The sequence below is a fragment of the Dermacentor albipictus genome, chromosome 8 (assembly GCF_038994185.2).
Source record: "Dermacentor albipictus isolate Rhodes 1998 colony chromosome 8, USDA_Dalb.pri_finalv2, whole genome shotgun sequence".
Classification (NCBI taxonomy): domain Eukaryota; kingdom Metazoa; phylum Arthropoda; class Arachnida; order Ixodida; family Ixodidae; genus Dermacentor; species Dermacentor albipictus.
Genome location: NC_091828.1, coordinates 113362584 through 113385159, shown reverse-complemented (window position 1 = coordinate 113385159; position 22576 = coordinate 113362584). Strand labels below are relative to the sequence as shown.

Genomic DNA, 22576 nt, shown 5'->3' with positions numbered 1-22576 from the left:
CATTCTTTCAATTCTTCATGAAGGATGCATTTTCAAAAGCCGTTTCTTGTTTCCAAAACCCTGCTGCATTGCAGAGACTCTGCCACCTCAGATGCGACGCCTGGTCAGTCTGCAGACCCTAGTGCTGAATGACAACCCCCTCGGCCACTACCAGTTAAGGTATGTGCATGATTTGCCAAGCGGGCAGGACCTTCAGTACCAATTCATCTTAGATGCCACCTCCATTCATTTGAGATGCCAGTTTGGTGAAAAGCTTTTCGTTAAAACATTATGGCCTTAACCTTCACACTCTTAAAGCTACTCCACATGGCCATTGATAGCATGTGTCAGGTGGATAGTGAGGTTTTCATTTGCAATGGAGGACTGTACAGTAGAACCTAGTTAACTTGAAATCCAAGGGAACCGGAAATGTATTCGGATAAAATGAAGTTTGAGCAAAGGAGAGTGCTTTTAGTTATAGTGCCCGACCACTTGTGCAGTAAAGCACAACTAGTTCATCACTGGATTCGCATTGGAAAAGTTATCTTTCATCCATCAGTGCATGACGACCTGTGCTGGAAGAAGCCTAGGTTCCATATAAAGTCTAAGTACAATAATATGATCGTGGCTTGCACACTGTTTTCTGTAGGTGCGAGGGAAAGCGTGTAAGGGTGAGCAGAGAGAGATGGTGGCTTGACGCACGCCGCCCTCCCGCATGCCCAACCTAGTGTCACGCGGTGAGCGTGCGATAACGTGATTAAGCCCCAGGGGGTTCCTTCCTGCTCTTCGTAAGCTGGATGGGAAAGGAGGGCGCGCACCGCTCTGCTTGCTTTATGTGAAGCAACAATTAACATAAATTCCAACATTTACTTTACTTACTCGCAGACTGCTCGCACTCGTATACTGCTCTACCACGTTGTCCGTCAAAACTCGTAATCTTTTCTAATCATCTCACCCGTAAAAATTTTCCCCACATAATTATCTCACCCTCCACTTTTGCATCCATTTTCTCCGGGGAAAATTGCAAGCCTGATTTGAGTAAATACAGTACTAACACATGAGTCTCCGTTCTGAGATTTTGGAAAGAAACATTTATTACCATCGATATTGCATAATGCGCAAGTCTGTTTTATGATTACTTCTTAGTTTTCATACTGCACTTGTTGCGAACTGAAGAAGCATGAGGCCTTGTAAAGTACCTATGGCTTTCAGTCTGTCTGGTCAGGTCAGACCTGAAATAAAGTGAAATAAAAATAAGTTAGTATAAAGATTTGCTTCACACCGTCATGCTGGGAAAGGTTACAAAAATTGAATTGAGAGTTGGATTTGCTGTAGTGCTTCTGTAGGCTGCCCTTGTCCTTTCATCCTCTTAGAATGGAATTAGAGAATCACTCTTTCAATCACATGCATGCTGTTCAACAACATGGACTGAAATCTCGGGACACATAGTGCATATTCACTAGCGATCACGTGCCGATGCACTTCATTAGAACCTAGGCACTTGAGTTGGCATCAATGAGCTCTGTTCTCTCTGAGTCTGGAAGTTGGAAGCATTGCTGTTTAAAAAAATATTAAGTCGATCACATTTGCATGAAAAAAGCAGGACAAATAGGCCTATTTTGGTTTGATAGTGACTGGGTCTTCTGATGAAGTCACCATTGTGACACTTTAATCCAGCTTGGTTAGGCCTGAAGTGAAAGCCCTCAAATCGATCCCAGCTGTACGAAAACTGGGCGAGCTCAACTCATTCAGTCGGGAGAGACTTAATGAGAATTTCAGCTGTAAGCACAGATCATTGCTTCTTATCTCGACCACAGTGTCGGACGTAAACACCGCTGTGCTGTGTTGCATTAGTGAGGCTGCCTGTGAATTGCAGTTATACCTATTCTTGACGGGCATTTTGCCGACCTTGGTTAGTGTCCTGCCATCCTCGATGACTCTCGTCTCACTGTTGGCGAATGCAGGCAGCTACCAGCGCTGACGTCGCTGCAAGTGCTACACATGCGCAACACGCAGCGGACGGTCATCAACACTCCCGTCTCGCTCGATTCATCGGCCGTGCTTTCTGGTGAGTCACCAACAATTCACTTTCTTTAAGCTCAGCAGCTCATTAGAGCTTGTATTGACCAGAGCTGTGAACCTGTTCGGATGCTCTCCTGAGTTTATGATGGGCACCTGTGTTATCTGTGTCTATATCAGCATCTGTGTTGCCAAAGGCAGTGCCCGCGGTTGGCCTGCACTTCTTCCTGTGTAGCAGATGTGTAGGCCCTTCTTTACTTGGCACACAGGCTTCGTAAATCGCTATCATCCTGTACACTCACCCGTAATCAACTATCCAAAGAAGGTAAATTCGCACCTTCACTTTGAAGCAGGAATACTTGGTTTGTAGTGTATTCAAAACTTCGAATATTTACACTTTCCTTACCAGAGTTGTCAAAATTATTGAAAGCAGTACAGCGTGCCGATAAAATTCTTGAGATTTGTTTGAATTAACTGGGACGTCTAATTGTCTGAGCTTGAATGCAGTGGAACAGGAACATGTCAACGAGGTCCTTCTGTATTTATAAGCTGACGTCCTAAGGATTGAGTACTAGAGATATCTGCCCTTCTCACGCTGGCTAGCTTGTGTCATAGCACAGCCGTATTTGGTGGCAGCTGACATTGTCGTCCCTTCTGTTGTTTTGAACGATACCCACTTTGTGGGATCATCTGCCCAGATGTGGACTTCTCCCAAAATGCGCTGCCGAGAATTCCTGACGTCCTCTACACATTGCCGACACTTCGCCGGCTCAACCTGAGCGACAATGCCATCACAGAAGTGTCTCCCGTCATCGGAGGTAAGTGTTCTCACAGCGAGCTAGTGTGAAAACGATTAAAAGAAGTTATAGTTGCTCTCATTGCGGGATTTATATTACCCATTTTTCAGAATAGGAAACTACAGAGATATGTGTTTAGCTTAATGCACTAGATTTTCCAATGTACAATGTCTGTCTGTCATTAAGCAGAATATGATAGAATTGGCACTGGTTAATGCGCTCTTTGATTTAGCATATTGAAGCGGTGCATCAAGGAAAAGAGACAAAAATGGGGGGGGGGGGGGGAACACGGCACTTGTAGCATTTGGCTGCGTTCTGCAAATATGAGAATGTTAATAACAAGCACGAGAACATTTGTAATGTTCGCATGTTCAGTGTCCTTATGCGCTGCGGCTTGAACGCAACGGAATCAAATCACGTGTACGCTCAGTGTTATCATCTGTCATGAGTGTTCTCCCCAATGTCCGGTTTCCTCCAAATATCTGACACTTCTGCTGCCCTGCTTCATGCCCTGTATGAATTCAAGCACATTCTCAGTTACAGAACTTTCATCTGTACTTTGCAGATATTATTTAATTTTTTTCTGAAAATATCAGCGCAAAGATGGACTGTCAAATAACAAGAACAAATTGCTGCACACTTCCCTTGTTTCGTGTAAATTGCAAAGTGAGGCTGCCGTCGTTTTCTGTGCTGCATCTTCAGTTGGGCTAAAACCAGCGCAACTGCAAACTTGGGATAGAGCGATCTGATAAGGAATGCACTTATAAGGTGGCAGAGCCAGCAGAAATTTTTTTTAGAATAGCCGGAGAATTGATTATAGTTGACTCAACCTTGTAGTATTTACTATTTTGTGCTTATGCTATCTGTATGAATTAACATAGTCTCATTATTTTTAAATTTTCATGCTTGCTATATTTACATTAATACAATTTAGAACCTCGTTACATTAAAGTTCGTTGGAGCATGAAAAATATCTGAAAGAAAGAAACGCCAAGGTAACCAACCATTTTTTGTGATGTCTCCTCGCAGATGTGTGGAAGAACATCCGCAGCCTCAATCTGTCCCGAAACAAGCTGACATCGCTACCTGTAAGTCATGCATTCACACTACCTTGTAGCCTTTACTTGTAGGAGGTATGATTTCTGCTTGTCGGCCTTCTCTTTTAAATTACCAGTCTCATGGGGCTTACATGTTGTGTTCTAAAGAGGCATTTGTGTTCTTCCCGCTCTTTTCTTTGAAGTTTGTATTCAATATATGTTGAAACTTCTGTTAGGTTTTAGAATGACAAAAATCTAGGCACAGCAATATCAACGTCATCTTAAAGGTGCACTCGGCATGGTGTTGTCTTTTCTTTCCTTTTCTTTTTTCTTTTCTTTTTTTCATATTTTTTCCATTAGGTTCATCCAGCTTTGCAGACACTGAAGTTATGCCTTAGCCTTGTGCTCTGTTAAGTTTGGGGATGCCATGTGTGACTGAGTAGATGTACGATTGATGGTAGGGCACACATACTATGCAAAGTGGCACACTTTGAGTAAGCACAAACACCTTTAAGTCTAGTTTTTGTGAACGAGTCTGATCAGCAGCTTCGATTCTCATATTTGTGAAAGCAGGTCCTTTGTATTGGAATTTGTCACTGACGAGACTGTCTGGACTCGGCAGAACCTCCTCCTGGCATAAGTAAACACTTTCTTCAGCACCTCTGTATTGTGTTAATGCCTCTAGAAATGCCTAGCTTCATTGCTTGTGCTTAAGTGTCATTATCCAGTGTCAGACACAGTATGTCAGAACTTCAGAATCATGTCAGGACGTCATAATGTTGTCAGAACCCAAATTTAACAAAGTGTGTCTATACACGATTTCAGTATAACAAAATTTCACTTCCGTTGTGAAGGAATAGCGAGACAATAAATCGGAACTTTTGCGGACACAGGTGATCAGATAGGTGAATTACAAGCAGCTGCTTGCCAATGCACCTCTCAAATCATGCACCACGCGAGCAAGAGCAACCGCTGAAGCAGAGAAGCATCACGTTCCACGTAACGTGCACATGCGATAAGAGCCTATTGCGCCCCATGCACTGTATACTTTGGGTGCGAGCGAAAGCGTGTAAGGGTGCGACAGAAGGATGATGGCTCTGGCTTCCCATGCAAGCAAGGGGAAAGGAGAGCGAGCTCGCGGTAATACGATCAAGCTTTTGCGAGGGTGGGGGAGGGGAGAAGGGAAGTGCGGGGCAGGTTCATGCCTCACCTTTTCTAGCGCAGACGTGACTGCTCGTAGCTGTCAGCTACGGGGGACGATAGGACGCGAATTCATGGCTGGCTTTGCCGCATGCCACCGTTGTGGAGATATCGTTGGCACGGCATGACACAGTATCTTTCGTCCTGAACTGTCATGTGCAGCAAAATTATTTTGTTTCATTCATATTTGCTTTTTTTTTATTCGCCAGTGATTCGGAAATTTTTCTTGCCCGTCCCATGTAAAAGGAAATCCATCGTTGACTCTACTTATTTTGCGTAAAAGCTTGAATTTCAGTATAATGAAATTTTGATATAACAAACGAAACTGCTGATTTGCCGACCTCGTTAGATCAATGTCTAACTGCGTATCATTTTTATGTATTCACATCCTTTAGGCAGCACTGTGCAGGCTCACCACGCTAACCCACCTGTACCTCAATGACAACTTGCTCGACTTCGAGGGCATTCCATCTGGAATCGGCAAGCTCCACAATCTGGTCGTATTCATGGCGGCTTACAACAATCTGGAGATGATCCCCGAAGGTGTTGTACGGTAAGCTCCCCATTGTCACAACTGGTGAGCCGTTGGCCTTGGCTACTTTTGATAAGTGGTTGTCAAGCCTGCGAATAGTATTGGTATAGCTGGTTACTAACAATCTTGAAGCAAAAAGACATTGGGAGCAGTAGTTCAAGCTCCAGCTTGGCAATGCCGAGAGCTAAGTGACTCTAACCAAGTGACCCGAAACTGCCACACTCTGCTATGGTTCAAAAACATATTGCAGTGCATATATGTGTGCCACCTGATCTTAAAGGGCCCCTCACCAGGTCTGGCCATTTTGAGCTGACAAGCGCAGAGCATACATTGCGCAATCCTGATTGTGTCCAGATAGTATCACAGCGCTACACGCTGCAAAAAGATCTGAAATTTCAAACCGAATGCTCTTTTTCCTTCTCCTCGTATCTGCCGTGCTACAAGCCGGAGGACGAGTACTCACGTCCCTGCGCCTACGTACTTGAGTTCGCAGTGTGACGTCGCTCGTGGTGACACGTGACTTCGAGAATTATTCAAGACAACATCTGTTATCTGTGCACTCTGTTACTTGAATTGAGGAATTGAAGTTTAGAGAAATAATAAAACTCACAAATGGAATGTCTGCATGTTCTTTTTTTTACTTTGCACCGAAGCAAGAGAGATGTACTTCCACTTCGTCTGCTTGTTCTCGCAGTCATGCAGTCACGTGCACAGGTACCAAAACTATGCCATTTGCTACCGTGTTCCAGCACATGTTCATGCTCTGCAATCTGCTTGTTCTGCCTCAGTATTTGTGTAGCACTGAATTATGCCTCTAGTCACGTGTCCTTGTGCACAGCGTGCGAAATCGTGCGCTGCATGAAACGAGACAATCGCAACAGCTCGCCGTCAGTGCCGTCAACAACGCTGTCAGTGAAAGTGCGCAGTGCTGAAAAAAAAAAGACGAGAAAAAAAATGAAGGCAGGACCCGTGACATGTGTCACATGGTCCTCGAGATCTGGTATGGGAGAACACAAGGAAAGAATTTTGCTTACGGAGGCTAGACAGGGCGAGTAAAGAGAGTGTCTCACTTGGCAATGGAGTTTGCCTACTGAAATCATGGGTTCGCGGCACCTGAAAGGTTTCTATCTCGGCTATTAATGAGCTGATTTGAGACATTTTTGCGGCAGAACACTCCCTAGAGGACACGTAACAACTTCCAACGTATAACCAATGTATGCTATGGGGCCTGGTGAGGTGCCCTTTGAAGCTGACAAATCACTCTGAAGATACGGCAATTTTTTTTTTTAGATTATTTTCTACATTTTGTACATTGACATTTTTGTACGAGGTCGCACACGTATGCTAAATATTACACTTGCTAGTCGCTGACCATGTGTGTCGTCTGACTTTTGTCTTATCGGAAAGCATGGTTTTCATTATCGATGATGCACATGCCGGCCGAAATGAGCTCTTTGTTAACTTTGCTCATTGGTTGGCTAATCAGTTGAACTTTGAGAAATGTTAGAGCATGAAGTAATGTTATACACATGAAAGACAAGCACGACAACTGCTTGTCTTGTCCGCCTTTCTCACGTGTGTTATGTCACACTAGCTGCTGCCTCACAAACATTGTAGGTTTCCTCACACTAATGCAACATAACCTACTACAACCTACTGCGTCTGCTCGTTGGGCTATTTTGTCATCTGATGCTGCCTGGAAAGTTCCACTGCAACCTCCTTCTCATACGATATGTACACCCTCATGCAGATTGGATTTTATCCTTTTATAAATTAATATAGAAGCAATGGACGAGAAAATTATGCTGTAGTGCAAAGCCAGATGCATACGACACTGTATATCAACCCTATACTAGTGGTTTAGTCATCTTTGTTGCCACTGATTTTGAAGAAAATTGATGCTAGTTTGTGTCAGACTATTGTGTCATTGCCAGCAACAAAACACGCCTGTAAACTATAGCCTTACATGTGCAGAATACTCTGTGCATCCTAATTTCCAAATAAATGGGGGTCAAATTGATGAAGTTCTACCGCGTCACTAGGCCTTTCTTGGATCCAAGGAGGCACAGCACCTGACAGCATCTCCTTAACCTTATGCAGCTGTGGACGACTGAAAAAGCTGGTGCTGTGCCACAACCGGCTCATCACGTTGCCTGAAGCAATCCACCTGCTCACTGACCTTGAGGTGCTTGACCTCAAGGACAACCCAGACCTGGTGATGCCCCCCAAGCCGCTAGAGTGCCAGCGGGGTGCCGGTGCCGAGTTCTACAATGTTGACTTCTCGCTCAGCGAACAGCTGAGGCTTGCTGGCGCTACACCAACTGCACAAATCCCAGCACCGAGTGAGCGCACAGCATTTCGTTCTTGCCTTTGATGTTGCAGCAGGGATGAGCATGTAAAATATGTATATACAGATAAAATGTGTGTACCATTGTGAGATTGCAGTCAGGGCTGCTATGGGTACCAATAAGACTGGTCTGGGTGCTACTTTATCGTCTTCTGGGTATTGGATCTTTTTACCTTGGTACAACCCACTACGTGACACTAACTCCTGGCAGCAGAAGCAGTCTCTCAATGTGTCTTAGGTTGTTAAATATGCGTTCAAAGGATGGAACTTCAGTTAAGAGAGGTGTACAATATTGGTCACTGGAGAAACAAATTACGGTACTTCAGTGTCAATAGCGCAATCTCATATTTTGCATCAGCCATTTGGTGCAGAACATGATAAGGCCCGACATAATGACATTTTACAGTCGTAAATATAGCCATGGCAGTTAGCAATAGCTCTAACCATGGTTGTGAGCAACAGCTACAGTGATAGCTATAGCATTTGCTGTTAGGAATAGCTACATTGATAGCTGTAACATGTTTCGGCGACAGCTACAGGATACAGGAATAGCTACATGGCTGTTAGCAGTAGTTAAAGCAATAGCTCTTCCAAGCTGTTACAGGGGCTTTATTTGTATGCAATAGAAGACCTTTGAATGTGGTTCTTTGCAGCGGCGTTTTTTACACCCTATGCTCTTTCCTGCACCTTCTCTGTCCACCTGCTTTCCTAGGTAGGCAGGCACTGAGCCCCTTCCAGAAGCAGTTGCTAAACTGTGTTCAGGTGTTTTGTTTCTACAGTTGTTAATAGTAGTAATAATGATAGCATTTATGAGTGCAAACAGAAGCACAAAGGAAAAATGAGATGGGAGATTAATTAAACAAGAAGCAGTTGGCAGAAGAATATACAGTAAAACCTCATTACTACGAACACCACATTAACAAACTTTTCAGATTAACAAGCTTTTCAAAAATATCCTGCTGACTGTTTACAGTTTCAATTTTAAACTATTTCAGTACTACAAACTTCAGAATAACGATCGTTATTCAGTTTCCAGGCCATGTTAACAATGCCTCAGTACTATGAACCAATATTCTGAAATCTGGGGATTCTTAGATTTCTGTGTATCCTTTACGGCAGCCGGAACCGTAGGCTAGCATACAACAAGACGCAAAAAGCAGACACTGCAGTGCATGGGTTCCGAAACCCCCAGCGCCAGTGGAAAAAATAAACCGGGAGCTTTTTGTCTTTGCTTTTTTTCTTTCCTTTCCTTTTCTCTCTCTTTTTTTTTAAATATTTTTACTGTGGAGGCCACGCATCAGGTTTTGTTAGCAGATGCTCCGTCCAAACAAGTGTCGCCTAGCAAGGGAGGTGCGTCTCTTCCTTTTTTTTTTTCCCCTTCTTTCTATGCACGCCTCTTCTTTTTTTCCAGCTGTACCAGCTGCGCACACAAAGGAATGTAATCCTCGTGCTCGCAGGGTTGCCACACAGTTGCACTTTCTGGACGGTGTCATTTACGTGCATTTACGCTTTGGAGTAGCTCAGGTGTCCGCTTTGAGTGCGACATTTGGGGTGTCCACAGCAAGGAATGTGAACAACAAACAAGCAGAAGGAAACATTACGCTTTATAGGCGACATGGAACTTCCTTGTTGGTGGTTTTCCCAGCGTTACTGTCTCTTGCATGCACCAGGGGCACGTGGTGGAAGAATCCATAGAACATATCAACAGAGCAAGCCGGGAGCCAACGCTAGCCTTTCCGTGGATAGTTCATATGGTGAAAACTGATAAACTTATGGGTTGATGGGCGAAATGGTTAATTTTGGGGCTTTCACTATAACGTCCTTTCAGAATGACAAACAATTTGCCGCAGTCCCCTGAAGTTCGTTATATACCATATTTACTAGATTTTAACGTGCCCTCGATTGTAATGCATACCCATTTGCTGTACTGCGCACCTCATTCTTTCATACACAAATACAACTTTCTCTCATTTGGAAAAACAAGGATTTACTCCCAATGCACTAAAGTTGTGATAAATAGAAAAAGTTGCAGTTTTGCCCGAAACGCAAAGCATCAATTGTGATAGCAAATTAGTATACAGCTATATAAAGTTTTAAACATGCGCTTACTAACTAAATTAGCAAGCGTGGTGTCACGCGCGCATGAGCAAACATGAACACATCTCACTCAATGACTGCAGAAACTCTTTTATGAAAATGCTGGAGTGAGAAAGTGCTGTAGTAGGAGCGAGCGAATTGATCTTCATGTGGCCTCTCGCTTCAACGCGAACTAAGCCACGAGAACACAGCACGGTGCATCTAGATGCGTAGACTCTGTCTCCATCGTAAATCAGTTTCAGGATAGGGGACCTGCGCTACTGGAGCAGCAGCTACTGGAGTAGAACAGCTCTTTTGTTTGCGCCTGTCCTGCACGCAAGTTTTGGGCACTCCGAACGCCCGTGATGCGGCACGATTTCCGTCCGTCTCCGCACACATGATCACTTTCCTTTTAATTTTGGCGTTGCATGTCTTCGTAGTCGGCGCTTCCATGCTGACAGAGCAAACGCAGAAAACGGGAAGACGGACGGTGTACTAACCTAAGCACACATACTACAGCGTATGGAGGAAGCTACGGCAGCTAGGCTCGAAGCATGTATGAGGCGGCCATATTGAAATGCCGATGGTGATATGGTTACACAGTTATAGGGTAGTACTCGATTCTAACGTGCACACAATTTTTGGAGCTGTTTTATCGCAAAAGAAAGTGTGCGTTAGATTTGAGTAAATACGGTATTGAGATTTCACTGTAATGGCAAAAGAAGCAGTCATGAAGCATCACATTGCAGTTAGTCTCAAGTAGCCATAGGTGGTCTTGTCACAGATGCATGCTATCTCAGTCTTTCACTGCACAAAGACTGGAACAGCATCCGTGTTACGGATTTCTGTGGAAGTCGTCTGTCTCATCATGAGCGTCTGCGCCGAAGCGTCGTTCGCCGTCTGGTTCGTTCTTGCATTTCATCCTAGCTCCTGGTACGATTGCAGCCCCCGTGAAGGACCCAATTGCGCGCAAGATGCGGCTCCGGCGACGGCGGGAAGGCGAGGCTGACAGTGACCAAGCAAAGATTCTCAAGGGTATGACTGATGTGGCCATGGAGAAAGACCGCAATGGCCGGTCAGGAGGTGAAGACCGTGTAGACTCTCTCAAGTATGTGAATTCTCTTATGTGCACTGCTGCCGAGCTTTCATTGTCGGTTGTGTGCAGTTTTGCAGGGTTAATAAATGCTGTATGCCCCTGGTTAAGCTTACAATTTGGGTACACGGTGTTTAATTTTCATTAATAAATTGAATTTCGATTCGATGAGCGTAGGTACAATAAATTTTTAGATATAGTAAATACAGCTATAACGAAATAGTTGTTATATTGGAAGTCACTCTAAAATAATAGAGTGCAAAAAACACACCAACAAGACGGAGCAGCACAGGCATTCTTCCAATCTGGATAAACTGGGCCAGAAATGATGTCAAGTGTTTTCGATTTCCCAGCACCAACGTTCGGAATCAGGAACGCAAGAAACGACCCAATACAGATAGTGTGATTCTTTTTTACCAGTTCACATTCCCCGTAAATGCGATCTATTGGCACCAATGTTCAGTGTATCACCGAATTGCAATCTTGTGATATGTTTTCCAGACGCTAAATTTCATGTAAACAAGAAAAAGTGCGAGGCTCGAGCAGTAGAGAGCAGTAGGCGCCTGTCACACAGCTTCCCCGCAGCTTCCCTGCAATACTCGCCTGCCCATGTGAAATCGATGCCAAGAACTGGGTTTCCTATTCTGATAACAGCAAATCTCATGGGTCGTCACACATTGCCATTCACAGCTATCACCGCCAACCGAGTGCGATAAGCATCTGCACCTATCCACCTATCCACCTATCTGCACCTTTCATTTTGCTTTTTCGTTGTTGCTGTTGTTAACTTCCAAGAGCGCCAGTGCATTTGTATGTTACATTGAAAGAAAATTATGTATCATGTATTCTTGACACATCACCCTCCCTGTAATGACCCCAACAACGGGGTTGACAGTATCAAATAAATAAATAAATAAATAAATAAATAAAATATCTGTTTCACAGCGTGTGTGGCATAGTGCCGTTGGAGGCGTACTATACAGTTTTAATAGGTGATAACCCAAACGCGCTGCCGTTCCGTGCTGCAGGCAGCACGAAGTGAATTTCATGTTTCACTCTCGCAGCATCGTGGCGTCGGATTCCGACATTGCCCACCAACTCAATTTTGTTTCGGTTTTTCATCACCATCTTAAAATGATAATGCGTGTTTCAGGTTGCTCGAGCCCCGCGAGCTCGACGCACATTGAGGTCTTGTGACCACAATTCTCGCCAGGGGGTACGTCAAAGCTTTCCATCGAAACGCCCCTCCCTAAGAAGCTGCTGACCCAGGCCAAATTTGAGGAATGCGATGTAAACTTGCCGAAGCCGTAAGAATTTCAGTGCACATCTTGGGCCACTCAGACCTCACCAAATCGGCGCACGTCAGTGTCTCGTGCTGCAGGGGTTCACTTAACACTTTGCATTACGTAGACATCCAGCAGTCAAGTCTGCCAAATTTTTTTAGTGAATTGGGATTGTATGCTTTTCTGGTTAGTGTGTTTTTCTTGTGTCTTTTCCCAAAACTTGAATGTGGGATTTTATTTGAATCTTGCATGCATTTAATATATGTATATATTTTTTTTGAAATCTCGGTGTATTCCTTATTCTTTCGATTTGTGTTTCTGACTGTGTTTTCTCTGTTTTCTGTTTGGTATATTGAGTGATTTTGCCACTGACGACCTTGCGGTGTATATCGTGAACCCACTACCGGTGAAACCGTGATTACAGGCAGCTATAGTTGGCGTCTCTGCGTGGAGCACGTAATCAGCCGCACGACAAACTAGCCGTGGAGGTAGTTGTCACTGACTAACTGATCAGAAAGAAGTAGCACTCCAGAAAATAGAACATCCTTTGTAGTTCTTTCATTTGGATAAAATTTGCATTGCAGATTTGGTCCCTTAAGTTGAGGGAGCCCAGAAACACGTTTCTAACTAATCATAGCAAAAGTCATTTGAATGCTTCAAGTATTAGTGGGGTTATCGTATCCAGGTTTCTCTCTCTTTTCGTCTCTGCTAGCGAGCTGGAAGCTGCACAGCGGTGAAGCCAAGAGTGCAAAGCCCTGGCCGAAAGTTGAGCGTCGCGGTGGCAAAAGAGTTCATTACAGTACCCCTTGACAGCCTCGATAGATTACTCTATGCAGCACGCCACTGCTATCTCGAAGGACACACACAGTGCAAAGATCAAATAATTTTTCCTTCTTTCTTTTTTTTGGAATTGCACACTTACGTATATATATTCTTTTTTTTCATTTATTTAACTCAGAATTAGCAATTATGTATTACTGAGAATGTTCTCGTAATCACAAAATCAGGCAGTAGCGTTCTTGGGCCAACTGTTTTGTTTTCGATGATGGCATTGTGGATGCGAGAGCAAGCGAGTATTCACTGCTTTTGACACCGAATTTTAAGTTCCCTTCTGCATGCAGTGCGATATTTGGCCCATATGTTCACAGGAGCCTTGTTAACAAACAAGCTTTTCTTTTTTTTTTTTTCAAATGTTCAAAAAGTGTTTCAGGACCCCTTTAAGCTGGCTAAAATCATAAGCTTCTCATTTCTGGGGGTGTTTTTGGAAAGTGTGCATATTACCAAGGAGTACAAGGAGCATGTAGTATTGGTGAGTTATGCTTAATGGCATGTCAGGATTAATCACCTTTTGTAGCTGCATCGTTTTTGCCAGTGCCACAGTAGTTTCAATCAGACCATCAACATACGCTCTGCTAAATCTGAATTGCTTCTTAGAAAGGCGCCATTAGCAATGTGTTTGTGATCAGCACTTATTATCTTGGTACGTCCGAAAGTACTTGCAATGACTGTTAGGTTCTACGAATCGGCACATTGCGAGTGTTCGTTGCTTTAAAATAGATTCAGTTTTCGCAGTCAAATTGCTTACGAATGTATATCGTCTCGATGTAGAATGGCACTCTACCAATATAACACTTTTGAAAGGATTGATCAACAATTTGTTTGAGATCCACACTTACTGTCTGTCTTGCTGCAACCTGAAAGTGCTTGCAGTGACTGTTAGCTTATTCTCCGGCCCGTACACAGGCCAAAGCGCTGGGATGAGGCCCTGGAGAAGCCACCCATAGACTACAGTGAGATCTTCGAAGAGGATGTTGGTCAGATGCCGGGTACAGCTTTTTTATTTTTCAAAGCATGCATGCATATTGTTGCTCTGTAAACTATGGATTAACTTACAACTTTATGAAATCATTCTTCAGATTCTAAGGCGTTTTCAGATGGGGATAGCAATAGGGGCTTGTTGGTACGGCATATCTTACTTTGTTATAACGCAAGCTTGACATGGACAACAGAAGGCACATGTGTGTCAGATGTGCCTTCTGAATAAGATTTCAGATGGGTTAGAGATTCTGCACTGAACACGTAATTATGATACTCAAGTGTCTAGAGCACTACTACTTTATACTGTAGCGATTTCCTTTTTTATATTGTTCAGATTCTAATATGAAAGTTATGTGTTTTGTTCTTATCCTGATAGTCAAGCTACCCTGAAAGCAGCTTCATTTTCTTCCATCCTTAGCACCTGTGTACAATGTTATGCGCAAAGCGGCGGAAAAACTGATTCTGAGTGACGTTGTTCAGTTCATGCTGCCTATTAGGGATTTTAAAATTTATATGAGGGCACAAACTTAGTTTTTCCATAAAAAAATCTTCCCTATCCATCTTTTCTCTGAAAAATAAAGAAAAGTACATGGATTCATTTTCCTTGAAATTAACATGAACATACTTTTTTTTTCTATGCAGCAGTCTCTGCTTATTTATAGTTTACAAGCAATGAACTTTTCTTTCCACAGGGACGTTTGTTTGGGAAATTGACAACTTCCTTCCAAACCCTCTTGATGAGTGTAAGTACCGCATCAGTTTGACCAATGTGTTTGATTTGTTAACTGTTTTTAACTAGCAAATTGTGTGCTTGTGTTGAATGGAAGCTTTTACTGTCACCCTCGTTTTCTGCATATACATGTGAAAGACAAACACTCTCAAGGTAACTGCGTGATCAGTATAAATCAAAATTGCTGCATTTTTAAAAGAAGAGTTTAGGTCCTGCTGACAGAAGCAGAGTTTATAAATTTGAGAAAACATAATTCAGAAATTTAGGTAACCCTAACTTTACAATGAGAACAGGTATCTCGGTTCTGTAAACTGGTATTCAGGATGGCTCAAGTGAGCATAGTTTATGTATTATATGTTACTACAAGAAAATGCAGCAAGTTGGTTGATTGGACGTTTGAAATTATGTAAACAAAGCAGCCATTTCACATAAGCTATAAACTAACCTCCAAGATAGATGTGTGTGCATTTTTGCGCTTCAAACCAAGGAAATGTTTCAATGCAACTATCTTTAGTAATATCATCAGATAAGCATGTGGGAATCAAAGTAAAACTTGCCATGACAGTTAGGTTGCTTTGTTTGGGGATCATCACATTTGTTTCACATCAATGATGGCAAATTAAGTATGCGCTGCAAGTTGGAAAAAAAAGGAAAAGTATTCTGAAAGACTTTGGCGGCAGAGCTACCTTTGATGTATCAAGCCGTCTCTCTTTCTTGCCACTTATGCATCAATTGAATAGGCGGGGCTCTGTGCTCTTGGGACTCATAATAATAAATATTTTATTGGTATAACTGTCCACAAACAGTTTGTTGTGTTTGCCATGGCGTGCTGAGTGCAAATATGATGTAAAATTTATTAGAATCTCGCACAATAATCGCACTTGTTTGTCTCTTCCGTAAACTTGTTTATAGCCGTCATCCATTTGCCCTGCCTCTTACTCAGCCGAATCGCACACCGTATCGATTGCATAATCATCTCAATTTTAGACGTCGTTTGGAAAAAGCCATTGCATTCAGCTCATCAGCCTTGTCACATGCAATCATCTATTCGAATGATCTCTCGGACAACATTGTTCACATCTTTGACCCCGTTATCTTTAAAGAAAAAATATGCGGCATTTTGCTTTAGATTGCGTTTCTTTTTCGTTCCATTTTGCAGTTTGTTTATTTATTTGCTACTGTATAACGATGTTCAAATAACAGGGTTCAAACTGCTTCTGTTCGCACCCAAATTTGTATACCCTCCTCACATAATGCTCCGTTGGAGCCCGTGAGGTACCGAATAAATCAATAAAAATTGTATACAGTATAGTGTTTACATAGTTTGCGCTGTCAACTTTGCAGCTCTGGTGGGCAAGTTCCATGAGGGTGACTGTTACATTGTGCTGAAAACGTTCATCGAGGAGACACAGAATCTCAACTGGCTCATCTACTACTGGATTGGCGCTGAAACCACGGTCAGTAGTGCACGGGCTCGGTCTTTGGTGTTGGAACAAAGGCAACTGTACCAATTGTCGCAAAAGTAACGAAAGCAAAGTGTCAGTGGCTCCTCTGGCTAAACTGCTGGCTCAGTTCCACCCAAATTTCGCACTGCATTTGTCGAGTACCACATTTAAATGCAGTGTACTTATCACATGTTTTGTCCAGGCCGAATCGAAAGTGCACGTCGTCTGCAACAATGGCAGACGGAAACTGTAGACCTCCTTCAGCAAAGGAAGTAGTGGCACCATCTGCCACTGTTATGGTAAAACTTGGGATTGTGGCATGGCATACAAAAAATGTCACCTACAGTAAGAAAGCTCAGTCGTTGCAATTTTTGGGGTCAGTGGCCCGATCTGGTACAGCTAATGCACATTTATGCAGCCTCACTGCGCTAACGTAGCTGCCCCGTTTCTCGTTTGAGCACATCTCGATTGTCTGTTTTCCAACAGAAGCCACCTACCTACAAGCTAGCTTCGCAAGAGGCCATACGGCCAAATACCCCCTTTTCGTTTTTAATCAGTGTTTCTTCCACTGATTCCCCCTTTCTTCGTGTGCCTTTGTACAGTGCGTATCAGAAAATATAGAGCAGCGTGATGGGTGATCCAAAACCTCTATGAACACCTGTACATGCTTAGGTTGCTTTGCACTGTTGTGCGTCATAATATGAACTACGCCATTTCATGAAAGTCCCAATGCAAAATTTTTTTTACTTGCAGTATAACAAGTTATACTCAATGTTTTCCCTGGTTTCTAAAGCCTCGTGACAGAAACCTCTTACTTGTTTCCGAGATGTGTAATTATGCAAAATTTTACTTGCAATAGCAAAATACGCTTAGTGCTTGCTGTTTGTCTCATCTTGTTTGAAGCCGCTTGTGTCATATGTCGAACCCAACAGAAAACAAAAAAACAACAGAAAAGGCGAGAAAAATGCTCAAAGTCGTGCACCTTCATCTCGGATGCGACAGCTGTCATTCACCGAGTGCATGCGATGTAGTGCCGCAATACCGTGCTGTAGTTAACACAGGCTTCACCAAGGCGCGCAATATTTGTGCCTTGCTAGCCAAAGTTTCTCAACGTCTGGTTGAAGCAGTGACTGATTAACAGCAGCATGGTCATCAGTGGAATTTTTATTTATTCTTTAGGGAGGGGGGAGTATTTGTGCGCGAGAGAGATGTGAGCTTGCTGTCGTGAGACCCCTCCTTCACAGTTGAAGGCGAACTCTGCTCAACCTCTCTGTTCGCGCTTGCCAACGCATGGCAGTTTTGATACAGGGCAGCCGTCTTTCGTTGCGTGCCCTTCAGTTAATGCGGTAGCACCTGTGACCTTTGCAGCTGGACAAGAAGGCATGCGCAGCCATCCATGCCGTGAACCTGCGAAACTTTCTGGGCGCCCACTGCCGGACCGTGCGGGAGGAGCAAGCAGATGAGAGCCCCGAGTTTCTGCAGCTGTTTGGAGGGCACATCAACTATCGCAAGGGGAACAGGGCGTCGAGTGGCTTCTACAACGTCGAAGAAGTGGTGAGTGAGAAAACCGGATGGGCCTTAGCAAGCTTTATCCGCTTCATTTATTGCCAGCTCTTTCATCCTACACATCATACAGAGCAGAGAGTCCAGTAACTGGGCTCCGGGCTTTCTAAGATGTGCTTTCTAAGATGTGTAATAAAGTGAAGTATACAGGGAAGGAGCTCTTGCGTGATGTGCACTAAATGTACTGTGACAGGATAATTCTTTTTTTCTTTTCCAGAGAAAATTGAGCAACTGCCATTGTCCGGACAGATTTAAGTTTGCAAACAGCTGTGCTTGCATATGCCGGATAGATCAGGCGTTGTGTAGCTGCTAGCATAAAGTGGGGCTTTTCCTTGTAGCCACAGTTCATTTGGTGCATAAGTATGTGAACTTCTGTGCAAATTTACTTCCATTGTCGTTACGTACAAGGGACGTTCTGAAAGTACCTTTCGTCATTTATTTTCACATGAAAACTTTATTGCCCCAAAACTACACCATGGCATCATGAACTATGCACCTTGCACTATTTTTTCACATAGTCACCACCGACATTGAGACATTTGTCGTATAGTGCGATCTGTTTGAAGAAACCACTCTGGTGAAACTCAGTGCCCTGTGAGGCAAGGCCTGAGACATGACACGATCTGTAGGTGTTCATAGATGACAGAGACACTAGTCCCACGTGCCCATTCACGCTATGTAACAGCACACACTTCCATTGGCAACCACGTGGAGCATGTACATTGCATGTTCAAGTATGTCTGCCCCGACTTGTACTAGGCATGTAGAAGTCTACGATCAGCTAAGCTTGAGATACATGCCTTCAGCTAAGCTGTGGCTGATGGTATTGAAATACCTAAATACAAGCTGCAGTTACACCTTTCGTTAGTCTTGTGTGCTATGGTGTTGAGCGTAGAAAGCTTTAACACTGGCTCCCTGCAGCTTAGACATACTCAAAATATCCTATATCTGTTGTCACGCTCAGAAATCGGTTATATCACCAGTATCAGCCTGCCAGATACAGTACAGTACCAGTGTTTTGATTGATTTCGTTAATTATATATTTTTGGTTAATTCAGCCCTGACTGAAGGTCTTGGCCAGCACCCCACACATTTCTATGGTCCAAAATTTTTGTTACTTCAATCCTGAAATTGGCCTCCACCAGGTAATTGAAATTGATTGGTCAATATGCATGCACCTGACCCCAATGGTGACCCCAATCGTGGGCCGGCCCTATGGCTGCTGCAGTCTGTCTTGGTGGTGCTAGTTGAGAGTGAATGTGTTGAATATCCATTAACCCCCACCGAAAGTGCCGGTTTTCAGCTTGCCTTCAGTAAATCTCAAAATGAAAATGACAGCTGACAATAAATGATTACCGTATTCACCAACTCTAGTGCACACTTCTTTTCAAGAAATTGGCCTGAGTATATTGCTTGTGCATTGAAATCTGTTCTGAAACCAAAACCATGTTTACAGTGCTGGCAATAGCGCATTGTCTGAGCCGTCATTTAAGCCATGGTCATCACAAGATGGTGACAGGACAAGTTTCTGTGTAGCAGGACAGTGACACACTGCTTTTCATCCTTGGTTAGAAGTTCATTTACATGTTATGTATACTTGCAGCAACACACTAACGTAACAAGTTTTTGGTGCTCCTAAGACCTGCATGCTTAACGGGAAAAATTGGCAAAGAAGTTGTTATAGGCGCGAGCAACCATTTCATTTGCACTTGTAGCAGCAGACTGCTTTCAGAAACAGGGAATTTTAATCGCAGTGGACCACGGGGAGGGTGACACATTGTGATTCATACACTTAGCCTGAGAGTGATGATGGCAGACATTAAACGTAGATCAATTTCTATTCTCTCAAGGTTAACTCTGCAGGTTTCACTTTATTTCCGGTTACCAGAATTGGGAGATATGCTTGCAAATTGTGCAGTAGCGTCTTGTGTTTTGTTGATTTTGGAAATCTTATCTATGACTTTACGAACTCGTCCATTAGTGATTGTCATCTAATTATCAGTTTGTGACTTGCGCTTCTTTTATTGGCGCAGGAGTATGTGGTTCGCCTGTACCGTCTGCACTCCCGAAATCGTCTGCTGCATGTCGAGTCGGTGGCGGTAGACCCCAGTTCCCTAGACCCGCGGTACGTCTTTGTGCTCGACGCCGGCCGGAAACTCTTTGTCTGGAGCGGCAGGGTCTCACAAAACACCATGGTCTCCAAGGGGAGGTGAGTGCGACTCGGGGGTCTTTCTCTCACGACAGCCTGAGGCAGGGCCTCGAAAAGTGCCGTGTTTGTACAAATACTGCAGGACAACGTGACAGCAGCTCACTTGATGAGCCATCATCCCCGCATTTATTAAGGAAGGTTAAGCACGGAGCGGCGGCTGGGACTTCCAGCCCTTGTGAGAGAACGATAGAGCGTTGTAATACTCATGGCTCGTGAGCCAAGCTGCCCGAGTTTTGTTGGTGGGGACTGTGACGCTTGATGATGATGATGGATGGTGATGATGATGCTACAATACAGCAGAAAGTTCTCTGTCTTCTTACTGTGGCGGCAGTTAAAAGCCCGAAACTAAGTTTGCTGTGTTGTCTGTCCATTGGTTATTTTCGTCATGCCAATGACAACGTTATCGCCAGGCTGCCTCTTCAACCTCAGTTTCACTGTCGCCATAGACGAGGAATACTTGAAATTAGTTAGATGGTTCTTTGCGTAGCATAGCGTCTTATAGTCTTGTTAATGTTTACCTAACCGTATTACAAGTTAGACATTAGTTAAACATTGTACATCCACTTGGTTGTGTTCTGTATTATAATTGCATTCATTATCTGTACCTACTCCTGCTATGTCTAGCATGAAGACAGCAGCATTTGTAAATAAATAAAATAAAAACATTGCCCGGCCGTGATTTCAACCTCATGCACCTGCAGTAATATGCAGTTGGGAGCTGGATGAACCAGCCACAGTGCTGCCGTATTACTTTGGCGCATTGTAAGTTGTGCCGAGGGTGACGCCCGCCACAGGTATTGAGGGTGGTCACGTCTGTGCATGTATTTGGGAAGCCGCAGCAGGCAGTAATACTGTAGTAGATGAGGACTACATTGTGCCCATTGGAAATAAGTTGTTTTCTTAAGATGGCAGCAGTTTTCTAACTTTTTTCTCTTTTTTTTTTTTTTCTTTCTAGTGTACACGCACGTGTGTGATGATTGCGTGTGCGATGATTGTGTGTGTTAGCCATCAGCTTGCGAAAGCAGCTCACATTACATTTGAACCGTGGTCAGTTTTCATAAAGTTATGCTGCCAGGCACCTACGCCCATTTCCAAGTTCCTTATCGATATACGAAAGTCTAAGTATTCGTTGCTACCCCAGAAAAGCATTAACAGGAATAATCTGGCAGCAAATATATCAATGGAGGACAACAGTGAGAAGTTTCAGCTGCTGCCGCCTGAAGTGTAAGCAGGGCTGTCTGAAACAAATGCAAGCAGAATGCATCTAACAGGCCAGCAAAGGATCTGCTGTCAATTTTGATGGCCTATCAGCGAGTTATCATGCTAATATGTGGCACATGAACAAAGCTAAATTATAAGTGCAGGTCACGCTATTGTTAATATGCAACCAGGCAGTGAAGGTGATCACATGGGATCAGCGTGATGGCTTGCTGGCCACAGACTAGCCATGCCAAGCCACTGGGGGAAACGGGCACGCGCGTATAGATTGTGTCATTTCAAGTTTCTCTTACTAGGTGTTTGACCATCTTTGCTACAAGAAGGCATGTATTGAGATGCAAGCAACCAAATATTTGCTTGGTTTGATGCAATCAATAATTTTTTTTTCATTGTTGTTACAGCGGTGAAGTATTTGTTGAAATAATGCGTGGTCAACCAAACTGTAGGTTACTTCATTACATCTGACAATTCATTATATGGTTACGACTATCGAATATTGTGTAATTGAATTGTTCTTGATTATGATTTTCTTGATTGACCTGTAAATAACTAACTGCCCACGTTGCTTTAACAATATGTTGATATAATGGTATTTTATTAACTATCCTCCCCTATGTCATGCTCTTGCAAGAGGGCTTTTTGGGTAGCCTTGAAGTAAACGAATATATAGGGGCTGAACTGTATTAAAAATTCATTAATAGATACATACGCTTAACACATTTCTTTGTGGTGCAAAGAGGCATGGCTGTCTGTTTTCAGGCTTTTGGCCGAAAAGATCAACAAGAACGAGCGGAAAAACTACTCGGAGGTCATCACATGCGCCCAATCCGAAGAAGAAGAGGACTTCTGGAACGCCCTAGGCTGCACGGATCCCAGCGAGCTTGAAGACTTCGAGCCGGTCGAGCATGTGCCAGAGAACTTTGCACCCGCCCACCCCTGCCTGTACAAAGTTGGCCTTGGCATGGGGTACCTCGAACTGCCTCAAGGTAACGGATTGAAGATTTAGTTCTGTGCAGTGTGTGCTCGCAATACTCCCATCCTTGCGCATAGTGGAAAGCAACACTACGAAAGGCTGGAGGCACTTCTTTGGCTGCTTTCATTCCCTGCCATGAAATAGTGCACCACATATTCATGAATTTGCAGGTACGCATCAACTGCCTCAGTGTAACACCAGGTTTAGTTTTTACGTTGAAACATGTAGGGTTGTCAACCATCCTGAATTGAGCAGGA

At 43.6% G+C, this 22576-nt stretch overlaps 1 protein-coding gene across 3 annotated transcripts in view; it reads left to right on the top strand.

Moving 5' to 3' along the window:
* fliI (FLII actin remodeling protein) overlaps positions 1-22576 on the top strand; it is a 49108-nt gene that overhangs the window by 7737 nt on the left and 18795 nt on the right. For all 3 annotated transcript variants that reach the window (XM_065454272.2, XM_065454271.2, XM_065454270.2), the window contains 13 exons: positions 75-159; positions 1944-2047; positions 2697-2816; positions 3825-3883; positions 5428-5585; positions 7665-7906; positions 10933-11095; positions 14107-14189; positions 14874-14924; positions 16256-16368; positions 17725-17910; positions 19953-20128; positions 22106-22332. In XM_065454272.2, coding sequence (XP_065310344.2) covers positions 75-159; positions 1944-2047; positions 2697-2816; positions 3825-3883; positions 5428-5585; positions 7665-7906; positions 10933-11095; positions 14107-14189; positions 14874-14924; positions 16256-16368; positions 17725-17910; positions 19953-20128; positions 22106-22332 — 1767 coding nt within the window. The remainder of the gene's footprint in view (positions 1-74; positions 160-1943; positions 2048-2696; positions 2817-3824; positions 3884-5427; positions 5586-7664; positions 7907-10932; positions 11096-14106; positions 14190-14873; positions 14925-16255; positions 16369-17724; positions 17911-19952; positions 20129-22105; positions 22333-22576) is intronic.